The sequence below is a fragment of the Nothoprocta perdicaria genome, unplaced genomic scaffold (assembly GCF_003342845.1).
Source record: "Nothoprocta perdicaria isolate Ctin4 unplaced genomic scaffold, notPer1 scaffold_79, whole genome shotgun sequence".
Taxonomy (NCBI): Eukaryota; Metazoa; Chordata; class Aves; order Tinamiformes; family Tinamidae; genus Nothoprocta; species Nothoprocta perdicaria.
In genome coordinates, this window is record NW_020456076.1 from 1,939,036 (window position 1) to 1,958,728 (window position 19,693).

At 34.7% G+C, this 19,693-nt stretch overlaps 1 protein-coding gene across 6 annotated transcripts in view; it reads right to left on the minus strand.

The window, feature by feature from the left end:
* Positions 1 to 19,693, minus strand: part of PTPRZ1 (protein tyrosine phosphatase, receptor type Z1) — a 125,153-nt gene that overhangs the window by 28,794 nt on the left and 76,666 nt on the right. For 4 of the 6 annotated variants that reach the window (XM_026051687.1, XM_026051685.1, XM_026051684.1 and 1 more), the window contains 5 exons: positions 16,247 to 16,431; positions 15,308 to 15,434; positions 8,995 to 9,038; positions 4,500 to 8,043; positions 879 to 1,023 (listed from right to left, as the gene is read on the minus strand). In XM_026051687.1, the coding sequence (XP_025907472.1) occupies positions 879 to 1,023; positions 4,500 to 8,043; positions 8,995 to 9,038; positions 15,308 to 15,434; positions 16,247 to 16,431 (4,045 nt within the window). The remainder of the gene's footprint in view (positions 1 to 878; positions 1,024 to 4,499; positions 8,044 to 8,994; positions 9,039 to 15,307; positions 15,435 to 16,246; positions 16,432 to 19,693) is intronic. The other 2 variants (XM_026051690.1, XM_026051689.1) reach the window with 1 other exon arrangement.

Below are 19,693 nucleotides of genomic sequence, written 5' to 3' on the forward strand. Positions count from 1 at the left end.
CTTTAGCTGTATGGAAGTGAGCTGTGTCATGCTGGTTGGTCTCAGGGCTGGAGAACGGCTCCTGGCCATCTTTATTTCACAGTATAGATCCAGTCTTTTATCCCCACTGGTTATGTTCTTAGGGTTTTTGACTGCTATCACTTCTCTTTAATTTTTCTCTTCTTACTAACTTAGCAAACCATGGAGAAAAATGCCCAAACGGGAAACTAAATATATATGTGCACATGAAACTCACCCTTAATTACCTGCTGAATGGCTTGAATAATTGAGGAACAAATTTTGATTCTGAGGTTGGAAGAATTCCAACTTAGGAACAACCATCTAGTCACATAAGGTAAGTGCTACATAATAAGTGATCTTAAACAATTACACACTATTATATTCCTAGCTCAGAGTATGAGCTACAGCATTAACCTACAACTCTTTATGAATTGCTTATTGCTGTTGAGGACCACAATTCTTTCTTAAATTGATAAAAAATGTCTTTTTATTTGAAAATATAAAAAGGAATCCATGTTATTTATTTCTTCTCTCCCTGCTCCTCTTTCTCCACCTCTTCTTGAATTCATTTGTTCGCTAACCATTAATAAACATGAACAATGTATTCATTAAAATCTAATTATTAAATTATTTGAAATGGTTCATGCTTTGCAGCCAAAAAGGAGAACTATAGCCAAGAACTTTGGAAAGAAACCATTGCTCTCATTGCTTTATGCCACTACATCACATGCAGGAAACACAAAGACATGTGAAAGGCAGGATCTAGTCTGTTGACTAGATTATTGAGCCTGCTCATCTCAGTAATACCAATCACTTTTGTAAGTTCAGAGCTCTTTACAACTGAAGCAAACAAACAAACAAACAAACAAACAACTTACCTCCAGTATATGAGAATACCCACAAGAATCACTAGACAGATAAAAGTCAGGGCTGACACAACCACAAGTGGTACAACAGTCTTCTTCTCTGATTCCAGACTCTCAGCTAGACCAATACGAGACTCATGGCTACTATTACTTGCCTCTGCAGTCAGAGAAAATTGAAACAGTCCACGTTTAAATTTTGACATATGCATAGCACAAGCGAGGTGTCTTAACCTACTTAATGACACTTACCTGTCTTTTTTACTACACACTGCAGAAAATGTATACATTTGCAAACCAGCTTACAGAAAAAAGGCAGACAGAGAGTAAAAGCAAAGTGTTCAAGCTTATGTGACTCAGCCTTCCAGCAGTGGAGACTTCTCCTTGCAAGAGCAGCAGATTGTTGTTATAATTAGAAGAAAGCTTTTTATTTTCATCAGTCCATTAGCTGAAAGTTAATGGCATTAAGGGATCTGAATAGATAATATTGGAAAGTGTAAACAACACTTTGATATTAAACTGCCACTCATGTAATGCAAACCACTTGTCTTTGACTAATAGTGTAACAGGACATTTATACTACAATATAAATTCACTAAGCAATCTCTGTAAGGTAGTTAGGCCTTCTATATTTTAGTACATTGTCTGTTCAATAATTTATCATATTGATACATGGAGAAAGCCTGCTTCCTTTTAATTAAGTTACAGTACTCCCTCTCATGACTATGCTGGAGCCAGAATTTAATTTTCTCCTTTTCTCCTTACTATGAATCAAATTACTATTTAAATAGCTATATTACCTGTAATTCATATATTTGTCAACCTTGTAACACTGAATGAGAGAAATATTTGGACTTGGATATCTATATTAAGATTAACAAAATATAATTTATAATCTCATTAAAATAGGAGACCATATTATAGAAAACTAGTCCTAGAATCTTAATTTTGGTCATTCTTCTAAAAGTAGACACATTATAACAGTAATTTTGATACAAAATGACCATTTTTTCCCCAATCTGTGTATTTTGTTGTGATTTGTGGCATTTAATAATATGAAAACCATCATTATCATACTTCCTGTGATTTAACCTGAAGATTTAAAAAATGTAATTAAATGATTTCTGCAATTGTGCTCAGTTATAATTGAAAGAAAATGATGTATGAAAGCAAAAAACTGGTGTCCAAAAATAGGCTACACCACACTGGGATTTCAAGGAACCCATTCTAATTCATACATAGATAAAAAGCTTTCAGACAAAAGGGAACAGGGAATGAAGTTGGATCTGAAAAAAAAAAGACAACAAATCAAATATCCTAAGATGTCAAAAAACAAACAAACAAAAGAAAAAAAAAATACTCCAAACCAGTTATCTACTTCCATTTTCTTGAGTTTAGATATTGAGTTTAGGTCGATTGAAGGCACAAAGTGGTAGCCAGTGTTAGAAGCTGGTTCTGAAAATCGATCCTCAGCTTTCTAGTGAGCATGCTAAAATCAGTATTTCCTAGTGATTTTAGTGGAAACCAAATATCTGCATGAGAAATCAGAATATGATCCCTTCGAAGCATTCATATTTGCTTACCCTACTCTGGACTAATTCACAGGATAAAACTTGGTTGCATCTGTGTGATGACAGGATTCCTTCAATTTGCATAACAAAATTCTATTATCCTTCCTTCTACAGGGAGTAAAAAGCAGTCAGACTTTCTCCTTTAACATGCAGCTTCTTGCCCCTTGGCTATTACTTCAACGATGGCTGCTGGAAAGACACATGTGTTTATAGTAGATTGCTTTGTAATAATATGTTTAGATCCCTTGGGTTACTTACATAAGAGGAGTTGGAAAAGTTAAAATTTGCAATTTTAACTCACAATTTAAATTACAAATTCAATTTTTCTGAAAGATTAAGTAGTAACAGCAACATAACATAGCTTCTGAAGAATTCACTTTGATGTATACAGAAGTGCTCAGCTGATAGTGTTTGTTCTTTTTATTTGCTTTATAATTAAAGCAAAGAGAATTTGATTTGCAGTGGACTTCATGTCAGACATGTTCACATTTAATTTTTAGTCTATTAAAAGACAATACTGGGCATCATATATTGGAAAAAAATAAGGTACATAACATGATGCTGTATACTGCCATTCAAAAATACCTGGAACACAAATTTGCAGTCTGTTGTACTACTGCTTCAGTCATTATAATCCTTTTCAATTACTATCAGTAACATTTCAAGCTCGTTGCTAATTGAAAATGACATTTCTTATGTAAACTATAAATCTCTTATGATAACATCCATCTACTTAAGATAAACTTAACGTAAGTTTTGAAATATTCATGTTATTTTTGCTGAACTTTAAAAGAAAACATTTTATAACTACTTACCTACTAGATTAATTCACTTACAGATTCAGTGACTAAGCTGGTAGGACTCCTGTTAATTTCATTATATTTCTATTATATTTCACATTCCACTAGCTCTAACTACACAGTGTGCCAGTCTATTAGCCTGTCATATTATTATTATTTTCCATGTGAGTAATATGACTTTGTGTGATTTAACTGAGTATTTATAGGACTAGGCTTACAATATCACATACTTTATGGGGCCATTTCCTTAGGTGAAATTTGTTGGATAATACTGCCCTCTACAGGTACCTTGAATATCTAATGAAATTCCCATATTTAATTTAATTTATGAAATACCGCTTTTTTTTTTTTTAATTATTGTAGATATTGTTTCTGACTTTATTCTTGGATTTTCAATACTGTAGTAAGAGACAGCCCAAATATGTATCTGAATAATGAATATGTATCTGAACCTTTTTTTTTTCCACAATATATTTTTAAATGCAGAAGAAATGTTTTAGATTTATTATATTTTTATCCATATGAGGTGCAGTTTTGCCTTCTGTATCCACCTTTGGAACCATTTTTCACAAATATTTTCACTAAGTTTAAGAGGACTAACCAGAAAGGAAAATAATAACACATATAGACAGTACAAGAGGATCTGGCTCTAGTATTTTGGAAATAAGCAGATAATTGTCGACATCTTTCAAACTTTTAAAAAGTGGTAAAAGCACTAAGAATGAAAATGAAAGCTTTTACAAGATGAATCAGAATCAAACTGAAACATCTTTTTCCTTGCTCAATACAGCTTGAAGAATACAAAAAGCATAATATGCAAATGTGCTGCCAAAAATACTAAATCTTAGAGAGTTTTTTTTTTTCTCTCTCTCTTTTTTTTTTTTTTTTTTTCTGAAAGGTCAACATGGAGGCTATGGCCCTCTTAAACCTTCAAGAATAAAATGAGACAACAGTGAAACAAGCTCTGCTTTAAATGGTGCACCACCCAACTTCTGCTGAGAGTGTAAATCAGAAAGGCAGAATGTTAACCTAATTACTGAAGAGTGTTTCAGGTACTATTTTGAGTAGACAGAAGTAGCATCTAGGAGATAGCCAGCTCAATATGCACTCCCAGGTCTCCAGTGTTTCCCCTTAATCACACCCACTGGCCCTTCTTTGTTCTCCTTATTTTTTATAATATATGTAGAAAAGTTTTCATTCTCTATGGCATAAAAATATCCCCTCACAGCTTTCCGTGGTATGCATTAGACTTATCCTTGACTAACCTGCCTCAGAGATGTTGAATACTGATGAGTGATCGCTAGTTATAGATGAGGTTGATGACTGTGACGATCCAGGAGTTAATTCTGAGTTACCTGCTTCAACCGCCCCTTCAGAGTCTCTCTCATTAAGGTCAGGAAAACTGAAATCTGTTGAAGTCTCATTATCATTAAGGCTATCTGAAGTACCTTGGCCAGAACCACTTTCTTCATCACTTGTGAAAACAGCCCAAGATTTAGGCTCTGATGTGTTTTGCAATGGGACGCTAAGAGTTTGAGTGTCGTTGCTCTTCTTAGGTATCACACGTGCTGTCAAAGTTGGTACTGATGTGTAATTATGTCTGTCCATTCCATGGTTTATCTGACTGTCTGATGCAGCAGTTGAAATTTTCTCTTCTTCTTTATTTTTTTCAGAATGTGAACTTATAATTAGGTTGTTCTGATCCTTGTTATGGTTTACATTTGTGTTTTGTTCCTCTGCTACTGTGTCCTGAGTGTCTCTATGGGAAGTGCATGCAATACAATTACTTATAGGGAAGCCATCATCATACTCATCGTAGTCATCCTCAACTACAGAAGGCCACAAATCAGTACTGGACGTGATACTGGGAGACAACCCAGAAGATTCTCTGGAAGGAACCAGCAACCTACTCAGAGTTATAGGGATCTCGCTTTTAGGAGAAACAGCCATAACAGAAACATGTGCATTTGGTAAAGGAAGTGTGTGATGAATGGACACATCAGAATCAGAAACAACTGTAGACATATGAGCAGGATCAAAACCAACTGCAGAAATCGAAGAGAAAGTTGTAGCCTCACTTCTTTCGAAAATGCTTGAGGAGGTATGGCTGTTAGGAGCAGCAGCTACATTATCAGCTGTTAGGAAAGGAGTTGTTACAGCACTTGCTGCCTGGGGAAGAATGGCATTTGTATTTTCTAAACTGGTCAGCTGGAAGGAAACATCACTACCGTGCAAGGAAGGCATAGCCTGTTGAGCATCTTCACTGTTAAACAAACTGGATGAAACATATTCCTCACTTGCATAAGACACAAATACACCTTGAAGTGATGCTGTGGGCTTACTAAAAGTGTTTGACAACATGTCAGCAACAGTAGGTGCAGATGTAGAATGCAGAATTGTTTCTTTTGCAGCAGGACCTGGTGTCATTTGATGTAAAATTTGATCAAATGTAGAACTATCTTTATAAACCCTGGAGCTTTCAACCCACACTGGATCACTAGGTACAACTGCAGCTGTGTTTAGAGTGTCATCACCAGAAGATTGAAAGGAGGATTGAAGTAATGCTTCATTACTTAATGTAGCTGAGGTCTCATAAAGGTACGTCTGAGTTGCGGGTAACATTTCACTATAAGCAGGGGCAGAGAGAGCTTGATCTGAGATTGCACTAAGCACAGGTTTAAGCAAGGTGTCATCAAAGGCTGGAGATATAACATGCAAAGGCTGAACGGAAAGGTGATTTTCTGTAAGTTTACTAACATCAGGATCAAATATCTTAGTAGTGGGGAAAGCAAGAGAGACTGGAAGGATTCCCTTTGTGCTAGAAACAGGAAGTGGGCTTTCTTGCAGAGACATATTCTGCTTAATTGTATCGTTATTAGAAACATATGTAGAAAGTTCAGGTGTCACTTTACTTTCAGCACTGGAAGCCATTTCACTTAAAGAGGAGGAAATCTGCAGTTCTCTTTCATTGCCATATATAATATCACTTTTATGGAGATTCTTATTACCATCACTAAAGCCAGATGATTCATATGTAATTTCATCTACAAAATTGGATGAAGAAACGTTAAGTACGGTCAAAGTATCTGTGTCAGGCAAAAGGGACTCACTACCAGAGTATGCTTCAGACCAATCCGTATCACTAGATAGAGAGTGCGTAGGCTGCAGCAAAGTATCAGCTTGTGATATTACAGAAGAAGGTTTATGCAGCAGTACATCACTATGGCTGCTAAATAAAGGATCTTGACGAAATACGTCAATAGAATCATGCACAATTTCTGCAGAGTCATAAGAAACAGTAAAGCTTTGGAGGGATCCCACATTACTAGATAAAGCATAAGGAAGTTCAGACATTGTAGACAATGCATGCATACTTAAATCACTGCTGGATGGTTCAACTTGAGAAAATATTTGAGTTCTATTATGATCAAATATCAATGTCTCCGAAGCAGCATGAGTAGTCTGATGTGTCACCACATCAGCATATTGAGCAAGGCTTGGTTGTATTAATGTATCACCCTCTGCCAATGTCAAAGAAGCATGCAGGGACACCTTATCACTTGTAACAGCCGGAGTAGCACTTTGTGGAAACATTTGAGAAATCGTATACAGACGGTGAAACATTTTACTACCGGAGGAAGCAGAGGAAAATGTAAGCAAAGGTACATCATCATAGGAAGACAAGGTGGGTTCAAATGACACATCAACACTGGGAAATACAGGTGTAGCATGCAAGGTCACATCACTACCTGATGTAGCAGGGGTAGTGTCGAGCATCTGAGAGTCAAACAATAAAGGGGTGACTAGAGGAAACACTTCACTACTGGAGGAAGGTTGAAGAGGTATCTCACCATTATAGACTGGTTGAGTTGTCTGAGAGAGTACCTCACTGGCAGCAGAAGCAGAATCATATTCTCCAGAGCTTGAAGAGAGAGAATGAGGTGATAACTCAGTAGAGGAGAAAGCAAAGGTAGAGTAATGTGGCAATTCTAAATCCGCATCTGAAGTGTCTTGTGAAACCACTGGGCTGCTGGAATAGGGTATTGTTGCTGGCTTTAATCCCTCAACGTAGGCATCGGTATAGCTGGTCTGAGACAATTGCCTACTATCCGATGTATCAGGAGATTGAGCTGTTGTGTCTGTAGTATTGTGAAACCATAAATTTCCATCAGTGGAATACGTGTACTTTGGAGGCTTGTCGGAGCTTGAGGGTGCTATACCTTCTGAAACGTATTTAACAGAGCCTTGTGAAAGAACATCATGCATGCTTATATCTGGGCTTCCTGAAGGAAGAATGTCTTCTTGGGAGGTCTCCTCTGTAACCAACTGTGATGAAGAGGTGGTAAGAAAGGAACTCCAAAAGTCGTCAGATTCTTTATCAGGTATAAAAGTAGATAGTAAGAAATCTTGCTCGCTATGGCCAGTAGTGGTTATTCTTGTTGGCTCCGTGCCTGAAGAAAGGTATATGTATTCTTCTTCAATACCTTTGGTGGAGTCGGTGCTTTGAGGAGGGGTTCCTGTAATTGTTTGGGATTCCTGAAAAGGATCTTCTTCTTCTTCAGAAATTTCACTAACAGGTGGAGAAGTTGGATAATAAACTGCCTTGAAAACATCATCTTTACCATGCAATTCTTTTGTTAAGTATCTATTTGTTTTAGCATCGTTAGATTTTGTGCTCATTTTCTCTTGACTGTAGCTGGATGTAGTCACCTGGAAATCTTTCTTCCTTACTTGGTTTATTGCACTATCAGTGCTGGGAATTACTGCAGTTTCTTCATCCACCTCTGTTTCTTTTTCATCAACTTCATCCTTTGAAAAAATAACATAGGCACAAAAAGTTGAAAATGGTTATAGACAATATACACAAACCAAAGCCAAACACTGCGATATACATTTTACTTGTGGCTCCATTAAAAATAAAAAGAAAGTAATTGAAAAAAAAATCAAATAAAAATAAAAAGTCAGAAAACAAAATTACAGAAAACCTTTGAAAAGATTGTTGCTCTTAAAATAAAAGTTTTGCTGCAAGACAGGTTATAAAATCAGTATTAGAGACTGTTAGGAAATTAATTGTGATAATATTTCTTTCTTTGCATGGCCGCCATAAAGTTTGTCAGCCAAAGTATGTATCAAACCTGCAGTAGAAACGGCAAAAAATCCAAAACGATGTGGAACAGAGATATACTGTAATAAATTTAGATTTTGACTTGGGTTCAAGAAGTAAGGGTGACTGACACTTGAATTTTGTAGTTTCCTGTTTTGAAATGATAGCTGTTAAATTGTCAGTAGTAGTGTGAAAGGCACACACAAATAACACTCTCTTCATCAAGTGCCTTCCTTTCTTACCTTAGTTTACTACATTGCTAAGATCTACTTATTATAAGCAATGCCAAGAAGATATCTTTCCAAACAGCTCTAAAAAAATCAACTGTGATTCTCCTAAATGAACAATTTTGTCACTGATTTCACTGAGTTAAGTCTTAGTTCAGCATCCTGATATACAATTTTCAAAAAAATATTAAGGCATATTCTTAACTTCTGTATATATCTCCAGCTCTGAAGAGATGATCTAGAGTTATCTAAAGAGATACATCTGGAGAAGCAGTGTACATATGCATACTTATGTATGTATATGAAAATGCAGATACTATGTTCAGCTGGCAACATAGTTTGATAATTTTTCACACAATAGCAGCTTCACTTAGTTTAAACAGAGGTATTCCTTTTAAATGGCCTTTTAAAAAGGAAATAATGTCGTACCTCATATTCTTCAGTTTCCTTCAGTTCAGGAATGAGGCCAGCTTCTATAAAACAAAATATATATATATATACAATATCATCCAACATTTAAAATTGACAGAGTTTTTAATTCTGAAAAGATTTAATTGATTAGTTAATACATTTATTGGAGCTCAAAAGATGTTTTACCACCTGCACTGAGAACTATCTGTGTGGGTACTCGTGCTTGTCCAGGTATGGGTACCACAAAATACCAGGTTAAGCTACAAAATTTCTGACTGACCTTATTTTGATACTGCAACTCCTATTGAATCTGCACTGAGGAACTACATCATGGTCAAAGGAACTAAGCTTAAGAGAAAGTTTTCTATAAGCAAGTGGTGTTTAATGCAGAAATGACAGAAGAGAGAGAAAAGGTAAATCTGGGAATTAGCTATTTATCTACATTTTATCCATAAGTTTTAAAATATTCTTATCTCTACAGAATTAAACTAAAATTAAAATATTCTCGTATCTCTACAATTTAGAGGCAGGCTCTCACCTTTGTCCTCAGTGTATTTTTGGCCATATCCAGTATTCTGCTTCTGATGGTGCTCAGCAAGACAGGCTTCAAAGCAGGTTTCAATAAACCTTCAAATTTCTGGTAGGAACTGGCATGGGCCTCAAGTGATATAATGTGTGTGATTTAAGTGATAAAATCTAATACCACTTGCAAAATATTAACTTATTTTACTGCTCCTTATCCACAGAAACATCCATTCTACATTTGAATCTTCCTGAGACTATCCTAAGTGATATTCTACTTCAGTGTTTATACATCAATACTAGCATATATCCAGAAGACTGATTTATCTTCAAATGTGAATCTTTTAGTCTGAGAAGTAAATGAAATTATATCATCACAGAGTTTAATGTTAAGTTTTTTTTTTCATCATTCCCAAATGAATTTTTCTCAACATGCTCTTATAAAGGTACCATCTTTATACTTCTAATTTCTGCAAAGTCAGAAGTACATCTTTGACTTAGTTTGCATTCTCTACTGTACAGATCAATGTTGCAAAAACAGAGACATGTATTATACGCATTATCTCATTACCAAACTCAGATTATTTTATCTATATAAATCTGTAATGTTTCATATGTATAAATGTATCTTTTATATGTAGATTCTAGAATGTAAAAAATCATATCGATTGAGAAATCCTACACAAAACTTCTATAAATTGTTCTTTTATAACAGATTCTATACACTACCAAGGACTGAATTAACCACTTGACTTTGTCTCATGAACAGTACAGAGAAATGTTATCTTACCTTTGTCTCTTGGAAACCTAGGAGGCTCCAGGGGTGTTGGGGTGGGGCAAGGAAGGGGAGGGGGAGAAAATGATATTCCCTGGCTTCTCAATGATATACCTCAAACGTTGCAGACATTAATTTGAAAAGTCTTTCTACAGTGACCCATAATGTGTATTAGGCACTCAACAGACTGCAGAACATTTTTAACAGAGAAATGCTAACTATTCATCTTGTGGTCATTATTCTAGAGCAAAGGTTTAATCAGACAATCAGAAAAATAAAAAGTGGTGACCCTATTATAGTATGTGTTCTTTAATTCCACAAGCAGGAAACTCCAGTTCATCCTGCTATTTCCATGGAAAGACATTAAAATAAATATATTAAAAAAAAGTTTATATATACATATATATACACACACACACACACATACATATATATCTCTGTGTATATATATATATATAAAAATACATATATTAACTACACTACATGTCCAGGTATTTTACTAAGCCTTTTAGAATTTAGTTGGTCATAAAAGAAAAGTATTTGTCAGAATCATTAGACACAATACTTATAAAAGTTCTATTAATCTTGCTCCTGAATTTTTGTTTTAATTGCATATTAGCAATGTGGTAGCATTCCCCAACAGAAAAACCTTCCCGCGCCTCGCAAAAACAACCCATTGATGTAGGTCAATAAGCAGATTCTTTTTATTTTTTTATGGAATGACATCTTGATTAATCTATAGCTTACATTTTTAAATAAAATAATTAAATGATTAGTTTGAAAGTTTTAAAGAAGTGTTTTCATTTAACAGTGCATTTCAATGATAAATGAAGAAACGATAGAACACATACCAAAAAAGACAACTATTTCCCTACATTTATGCTCCACACAAATTTAGAGAAAAAAGTACTTAAAACAATCTAATTTGTATAATAATTTTCATGTCACAAACTGTTTTCAATTCTGTATTATCTTGTGTAATAAGACAAAAGACACAACAAAGTCTCTTTCTTCCATTTAAATTAAATTTCAGATATCTACAATAATCAGCACAAAATTACAAAAAGCATCCCCTAAATGAAACATTTAAGATACCTTAGTGTTTTTCTAGGACAACAATCACTCACAAAAACAAGTAACAATAAAATTGCATAGTTAGATCCTCACAAAGCATTGCTGACAGCATGAGCTCCCAGGAAGGAGACAGCATTTGAAAGCAATATCCCAAGCTGTTTCTTTTTCCTTTGATAAATTCCAACCACAGTCTCCATACCAAAGGATGAGAGGAGAGATATTTATTTTATTTCCTGTGTCAGTTGAAGCTTGCAAGTATCACTGATATTAACTGCACTGCAAACTACCACAGAATTTTCAACACTATACAAACTGTATCTAAAGAGTAAAAAGCATGCATTTAGATAAATATTCAAAACATTGCTCTAATAGCAAATGACAAATTGGTAAATAGTGGATGGACTTTTCTTTAACCTGACTGCCACCTTATGCATTCAGTTCCCTTCAGTTTCAGTAGAAGCTGGACAGATAAGCCATGTAGGGTAGCCGGTCACTGTCACTTCTTGGAAACTAGTACCATACCCATGCACAGCCTTACTACATGCGACTGCTCTGAAAAGGTTAGATGAACATAAAAATTCAATTTAAGCTGATTAAATTGATTTTAGAAATCAGCAGTGAAGACAGAAGCTTGCAGAGTGTGTGGCCCAAAATAGATCCTTCTGCTTATGAAGTATTCCTGAGAGCAAGAGATCTGTGGATCACCTGGAGCCTGCGGAGCCCTCACCAACCCTTCACAGAATCACAAAGTGGAAAAATGCCTTCTCTTGAACGTTTTTTCCAAAGTAAAAGTCTAAAACAATAGTAGAAGTTAAGTTTTCTGAGAATCAAATTTAGGTTGCGTAGTATACACAAACTACCTTCATATTAAATGTGGCTATTCCAAGGACAGAATTCTTCCCATAAAAGGGTCTTTCTATTGCTTCTGCATGATTTATGCCCCATTTAAGCTCTTAATAAGTAGATTAATTGATCTGGAGGTCACTGTAGCAAATTTGATCTTAATTATAATGTTTTACTCAGAGTAATTCTTGAATATGAACATTTATTTTATGCTTTATGAGTCAATTTTATCTCATGTCTTCATGCTGAAGATAACTTTTCTTTCATAAATTCACAAGCAGGAGTTCCAAGAAATCCCCTTTTGCCTCAAGATCTACAAAGCAGATCACAAAACCAATTTGAAGTTACAGTTGTAACCAGCAAGTTACTCTGAACAAATCTTTCTCATTAGACATTTACATTCCCATATTTCCGTTGTTTAATATTTGCAATAAAGTTAATTCAGATGTAAATAATTAGTAAATAGATGTAAATAAGTCATTAAGTAGTATTAGAAATGAATGGAAGTTTATTTTTTTCCTTTAAAATTATATCCAAGGGTGAGACTTCATATAACTTATTTATAGAGCAATGTACATTCATAGTAATTATCCCAGTTAAATAAAAGGAGTTTTTCTCTGACCTTTCTGTATTCACCACTTTCTTCCACCACTGTGGAAGAGTGAACTTAAAACAATACAAAATACACTTAATAACTTTGTCTCAATTTAAAAAGCAGAGCAAAAAGACAGATTTTTTGAGACTCTCAAAACTGAGACACTCATTTTGCTCTTTCATTTTTAGTTACAAGCATCTTTCTCTTTGTTTCTCAAAAAAAAAACCCCAAATACCCTTAAAATATCTCTGAAACCAAGAAGCAGTTTTATTTTGCGGTCCATCAAAACTCTTCATTTGACCTGAAATAATGACCCTCAATTTTACATCTCTTGAAAGACTAGGGAAATGCCTTAGCCTGAAACAATTACAAAATGTCAGAACTGCTTCAACATTGAAAATATAGGTGTGTAAACAGTTAGAATATGTAAATTATTTAACTCTTTTCTTTATGGTGTTTTATTTAATAAGAAGAAAAATTACGATAAGATTACTCTCATACACATTCATTTGCTTTAATGCAACATTAAGGAGTCATTTAAATGCTCAAATGAAAGGAAATGTAAAAAATAACATTTTCATAATTATGCTAGCTTGTTCACATTTCATGTTTACATTATTATGTCTCCTAGGCTTTATTTTCTATTTTTTCTTTCAAAACAAAATTAGTGCTGTGTTTGTGTAAAAAAGGCAGAAGAATGTAAGATCTGCTATGTATAACATTTATTGCATCAAAAATTCTTATCGGGTTTGTATACAAAGCTCAGAGCAGACATACTGGAAGGCAAGAAGAATTTTGCAGAACACATTTCAAAGATCATCACTAATCTTGCTGCTGAGATTAATGCAAAACTACTGCTGACTTCACCAGGGTGAACACCAGGGAGGCAGTTGCTGGGGGCTATGTCCATACTGGGGGCTGCTGATGTCCCCAGTAGAAGCCTATCCCAAGCCTGGTGACCAGCAGCATGAGACTGCCCATTGGGGCATCATGTGGTCCACCCTGTTATGCTGTCTTGATGACCAACCACCCCCAGGAGCTCCAGGAGGTGCTTCCAACTGGGTCTCACTCATCCCTGATGGAAGGACACATCTATGGCAGAGAAGCGAGGTGTCCTACGGATACTCCCTGTGCAAACCTGCAGTTTTTGCAATGATGGTCTTTTGAGTTTTGGAAACACCTTGGTATTGAATTGTCTATTCTTTAATAATGAAAATGCTAAGCTGTTCATTTGTGACTCAATGTAGAAACGGTTAAGGGAGAATACAGATGAAACCTCTTCTCAGACATTTTTTTCAAACACAAGTGAATGAATTCATAGAAGGAAGTGGATGAATATCAAAGAGGTACATAAAGGAAAAACAGAAAAATGAAACAGGCAGAATGGCAAACGCTATCACGAAAATAAACAAACAAAAAAGAAAATTTTGGTAGATAATAGCATGAGAAGACTCCAAAATATCCTCCTAATATATTCTAAAGACAATTTAAATGTTTCTTGAAAGTTTGTAGGTGGTACATCCTATATCCTCCCCCCGACTTCTTTCAGTCAGACACTGTCATGTTGCTTTAAGCCATTACTATCATTAGTTCAGAATTAATGTGGTAAAGATCATGAAGAATCATATTATTTCTCACTGTGAAAAAAATGTTCTTTTGAAATGAAAAACAAACCTGTTTTCTCAAGAATATCTCAATACCTCTAAGAACTTTGCCAATCTGCACATGTAAAATAAAACTTATGTAACCCACAGATGGACAATAGAAATTCAAGACCTCAAATAAAAAAGTAGTTTGTTGCATGATCAAACGGTTTTTAGTTTGCTTCTACAATTGATTACAGAGTACTGAATTCAGAAGACAGCTTTCCCTATCTTCGACAGGAGCCTTGTCTAAATCTACAGATTTCAAGGAATTATTAAAGACAAGATCAAGCTTCATGTTATAGCTTCAAATTATTTTGTATTTACCAGCAGGCTGAAGAGGTAAATCTGGCTTTGAAATGAGTAAGATTTGCTAGTTAGGTCTTTACATTTTTTTGCAAGGAAGCATTAAGAAGCAAGGGAATTCCATTAACTCAAGTGCTTTGAAATCAAACTCCAAGTAATCAAAGTAATCAAATTTCAAAATCAATTGATACAGATTTGTAAGTTATATATTCAGTTTATATTAATAGTTTCCTTAAAACTTTAGCTATGTGGATTTTTTGGGGGCATCAAAAGGATGTTTAACCATAGAGAAATAATACCAATCATGGCTTTATTTCCCTACATTATATCACTAAATATTTTAAGAGCTAAAAAATTATCATGCAGTCTCTCACAGGTAATGTTTACAAGGAATAGAGAATTATATTATGATAAAATATCTGTAGCAAAGGACAAGCTGAAGGTTAACTGTGATGATTTTGAAATTTCATTTTAGCATAGTTTGATAGACATGCAATTTAACTGGTTTGCAAACAAAATATTTCCCTGAATATATATGATAAAAATGAGCCCTAAGCACAAAACAGCACTTACCTGGGTCTTCTAAAGGCATATCAACAATGACCTGGTCGCTGTGCTTTCCATATAGACCATTAGAACAAACAGCAACTATTTGAAGAACATAACTTGTATTGGGCAGCAGATTATTTAGAATAGCCCCCTAAAAGAAAAACATTGTTTAATCATTTACTTGTGAATATTCATCAAGTTATGGGAGTTCAATTTTAATAACACATTTTTAACACAAACCATAAAACTCATTCTACTGCTATTACAATACACGCTTTTTATATTTTGTTTTCAGAAATATTTGTCATGTAACTTAAAATAAGAAATTGATTTTTTTCATGGAAGATACCAAGCAAGTACATAATTATTTAGTATTTAATATCAGTTTAAGTAATATTATCTCTAATAAGCTTATGCATTTCTAAAGAAGGTGAAGGGAACTGATCACCTAACTGAAATATCATGAAACCATAAATCACCAACTTAATACTTATAGCAGTTCCATGCAGATTCTGATTCTTTCCTCATTTGCTTGTGTAGATCATTCAGTGCTCGCACATTAGTGAACACTGAAGTACATACAGATCACTATTAATTGACTAAGGGTTATATAGCTAAGGAAATTTGAGCTTGACATGCTCATAATTATTTTGGGGGATGTTACACCCTTAAAAGCAAGTAAGAACAGCAATTTAAGAATGCCTTCTCTCATATGGACAAATACAGGCTTTTTCTTTTTCTTTTTCTTTTCTTTTATTTTTTTTTTATTTTTATTTGTCTGTACAGCCAAATTAATTTAATTAGCTGTACAGCCAAAGAATGAAATATAGCCTCTTTGGGTTGCAGCCAAAGAAATACCTTTTCATTGAATCTGTCCCAGTTATTGGTTAGGGCTTTAAAAAAATTAACAATGTGTGCTTTGCCATCACTACTTCGTATGAAACATGAAGAGTTTACAGTTACCAAGTCCTGATACCCATCTGTCAGAAACTCATGCTTGGTCTGGTCTTCTCCATCCAATTGCTGATAAAAAACAGCAAATCTCTCAATCGTGGTATCGTACACAACCCGAGGTCTTTCCCATGTAACAAGAAGGCTAGTATAATTCTTTGGATCAGACTGGACATTTTCAGGTTCTGAACTGCAAACTAAAAAGAAAAAAAAAAAAGAACCTGTTATTCATGAAATTACTCTATTGAAATGCTGATCTACCTCCTGTCAAAGACAGTGTAGGCATTTCTTGTGCCCAGTTTTTTGCTTTACTCTAAAATATGAGCAATTGAGATAGGATTTTAAAACTCAAAAGCAAGTTATCTGGGGACTAAGACCCCTCCCCGTCTACTCTTTTCAAATTACGTATTTTGAGAAAGATTCATAACCAGTCTCCAGGAAATGAAATATAGAGCTCAAAACATGAGGGTTCCTATGTATGTCCTGAGAGAAAATGTATTGTCATTCTATTTTCATTCTTTCATTCTATAAACATATATCATTCTATATTTCCATGGATCTATCACAGAAGTACTGGAAGAGCATGGACTGGCTCAGGACTGGTTCACGTTTGACCTGAAATACTGTTTTCCTTCCTTGCCCTCATCATCTCCTCTGCTGGGTTCAAAAAGAGAGATGAAGAATGGAGATGACTGTCAAAATTTTCACTATTTTTCTTTTCCAATTTGGAACCTCAGTGACTAGATTTGTTCTCCTATCTTAAAATGAGAGATAGGGATCCATGGCATTTCCACTTACGAAAATGGTTTCCCATCTATTTAAAACTGCATAGTTGTAGTGCTTTGGCTGAAACAACCTTCCAACTGGATATCTGCCCCTATCCTGCTCTTTGGAAATTTCCTCTAAAATGAATGATATTGGTATCACTCAAAAAGCATTTCTATTGACTTCTACTTTATTCCATCTATAAAACTTGACAAAATCATTAGTTAGGTTTTATGCAGTTTACAATTTATTTAAATCTTATATATTAATATGACCATAAAATGGATACATTTTTAATTGCAAACTGTTTAGTTTGCTAGGCTATATTGCACAGGTAACTATATAATCATTCCAGACTTGCAGTAAATGAGAAGACACGTTTTTTGAGTCTAAAAGACTATTTAAAATAAATTCTAAGTGCCTAGCAAAAAGCAAGCAAAACAAACTAGCTACCTAATTAAGAAAGCAAGAGTTATAGATTCTTAGCAGCTGTCCTAAAAAAAGCAGTCACCTGATAACACTTTTGGTGGGCCATACTACAGTTCTAAAAGGAAGGGGAAAAATGCTTTCAACTAACTTTGCAATTTCCCACTTGAACACAAGAGGGACTCAAAACTAAAGATTTTGAAAGAGCAAATTTTTGTAGTCCCATGTGCAGCTGGGAAGTTCTACGATGCTCTGGTTTAATGGAGTCAATGAAAGATAAGTCGTGATAATTGTGTGAGTGTGAGTGTGTGTGTGAGAGAGAGATCTAACAGTGGAGGCAGCATTAATCGCTGTAATTTAGTTTGAATTCTATAGTTATACTAGATTGTAAACTTTGAGTGTGTTGTTCTATGTATCTGATATGTTAATTTACTTATTAAATCGTATTAACGGAGATATAAAGAAAGAGTGAAATAAAAAAAAAAAACCAAAAACATGAGTACATGCCATTAATTTACTTCACCTTGTTATCTTAGCCCATTTCCACCAGAGGGCACAAGGAAATCATCAGTTCAGCAAAGACTATTCTCTTCTCACCTTAAGCCACAGTGGGGAAGACCTAAGTTCTGATTTTATATTTCACTTCATTTCATTTCATTATTTTATTTTTTAAAGAATTAAACTTGCATTCCAAACTCTCTGCTACTGTCCTCTGCCTTCCTCCCTTTCTTATTTTTGCATGTGAGTGATTTTTTTTCTGAAATCTCTGACTACGCTTAGGCTGCTGTCTCTATTATAATTTCTCTGTCTTTGTCATGTGTTTTTTTCCAGCCTTGGAAACCAACCTTGTTTTTTTCCCAAGCATAAAAGAAACGTTATCTCCACCTCTGTTCTCCTTTTGGGGCATCATCTTATTCTTTGTGATCACCACAATAGGGACCAAAAATATTCCTATATGATATTCCTCTGCATATTATTTCCTTCCCAACCTGATGTCCTTTTCCTCCCTTTCAGTGCCTCCTCATCATTTTGCCTGGGCTTCTCCTTCCCTCTTCAGCCAATATTCCTTAGGCAGACATGAAATGAACACAAGGGAACGAGGCATTTTTTAAAGACCTAGTGATGAGGAAATGTTGGTAAGTTGAAATAAGGCAGAAAATGCATACAAAATTGTTTAAGAGCTATCCTAGATGACATTTATTTCTGTTAATTAAATAATGTGATGTGTTCATTGAAGATCACAAAGGATTTAAGCTAAATATTTAAATTGCCTGGGTACCTGACAACTATTACAATGACAACTTCACAAGGTTGATATGTTCTAACTTTAAATGTCTGTTGTGTATTTGTAAGGTTAAGTGAAGTTCACCTTATGGCATGAATGACAGTGACATAAATGTAAAGAAAGTAGCACTGAACCACTAGAATGAGGATACACTTCCAGAAACCCTTTCTGAGTTGAGCAAGGTTGACTTCGGCCATGTGGTGACCCAATGCAATGAATTAATATGTATTAGAAGCAATTTTGGAAATTAAGGTTTAAACTACCACTCGTTATTGTTTGGAAAAGAAGCAGAAATTCCTTTCTCAACACACTTTGTGCTTAATGTGAGGTCATGTACTTCACAAATTGTTTGAAAATGAATATGTGAATTAGATGCTTAGAAGATTAAAGGGATATAAAGGGTTAGTTTTTTTTTTGGAGCTGTTTCTCCTAGGAAACATCTCAGTGCCTGTTATTTGTTTTGTTCCTGCCGAACCAACATTATAAAAGAAACAGGTTTTGCTGCTAGAAAACTGACTGCCCTTTTAGCAGAAAAGATAACGATTTTGTTACTAAAATGGAAAGTAACAATAAATAAAGCATTAAAATTACACCTGGATTTAAGTTTCTCTGAACTTGACACATATTTTGAATAAATCAAGACATAGTTTAGAGGGAACACCGGGTATTCCACCTTCATGATCAAGCTAGAGAGGCAAGGCAAACATGTAAGCACAAAGTATCCTAAAGCAGAGCAAATGTCTTGAGTTTTTGAGTCTTTACCAGCGCTGTCACATAATAATTTACTGAAAATAACTGCTGTATTTTACCCAGTTCTATTTTGCAGGACAAAATTTTCCTTTTGGAGAAACCTGTTTTGTATATATCTTCACTAAATCCAGGAAGATTAACAAGAATCGTATTTCTACACTTACTCATATGGCATTAATGTAAAAGTATACAGGGTGAAAAGTTACATAATAAGTCCAGTATATGTTTCTCAA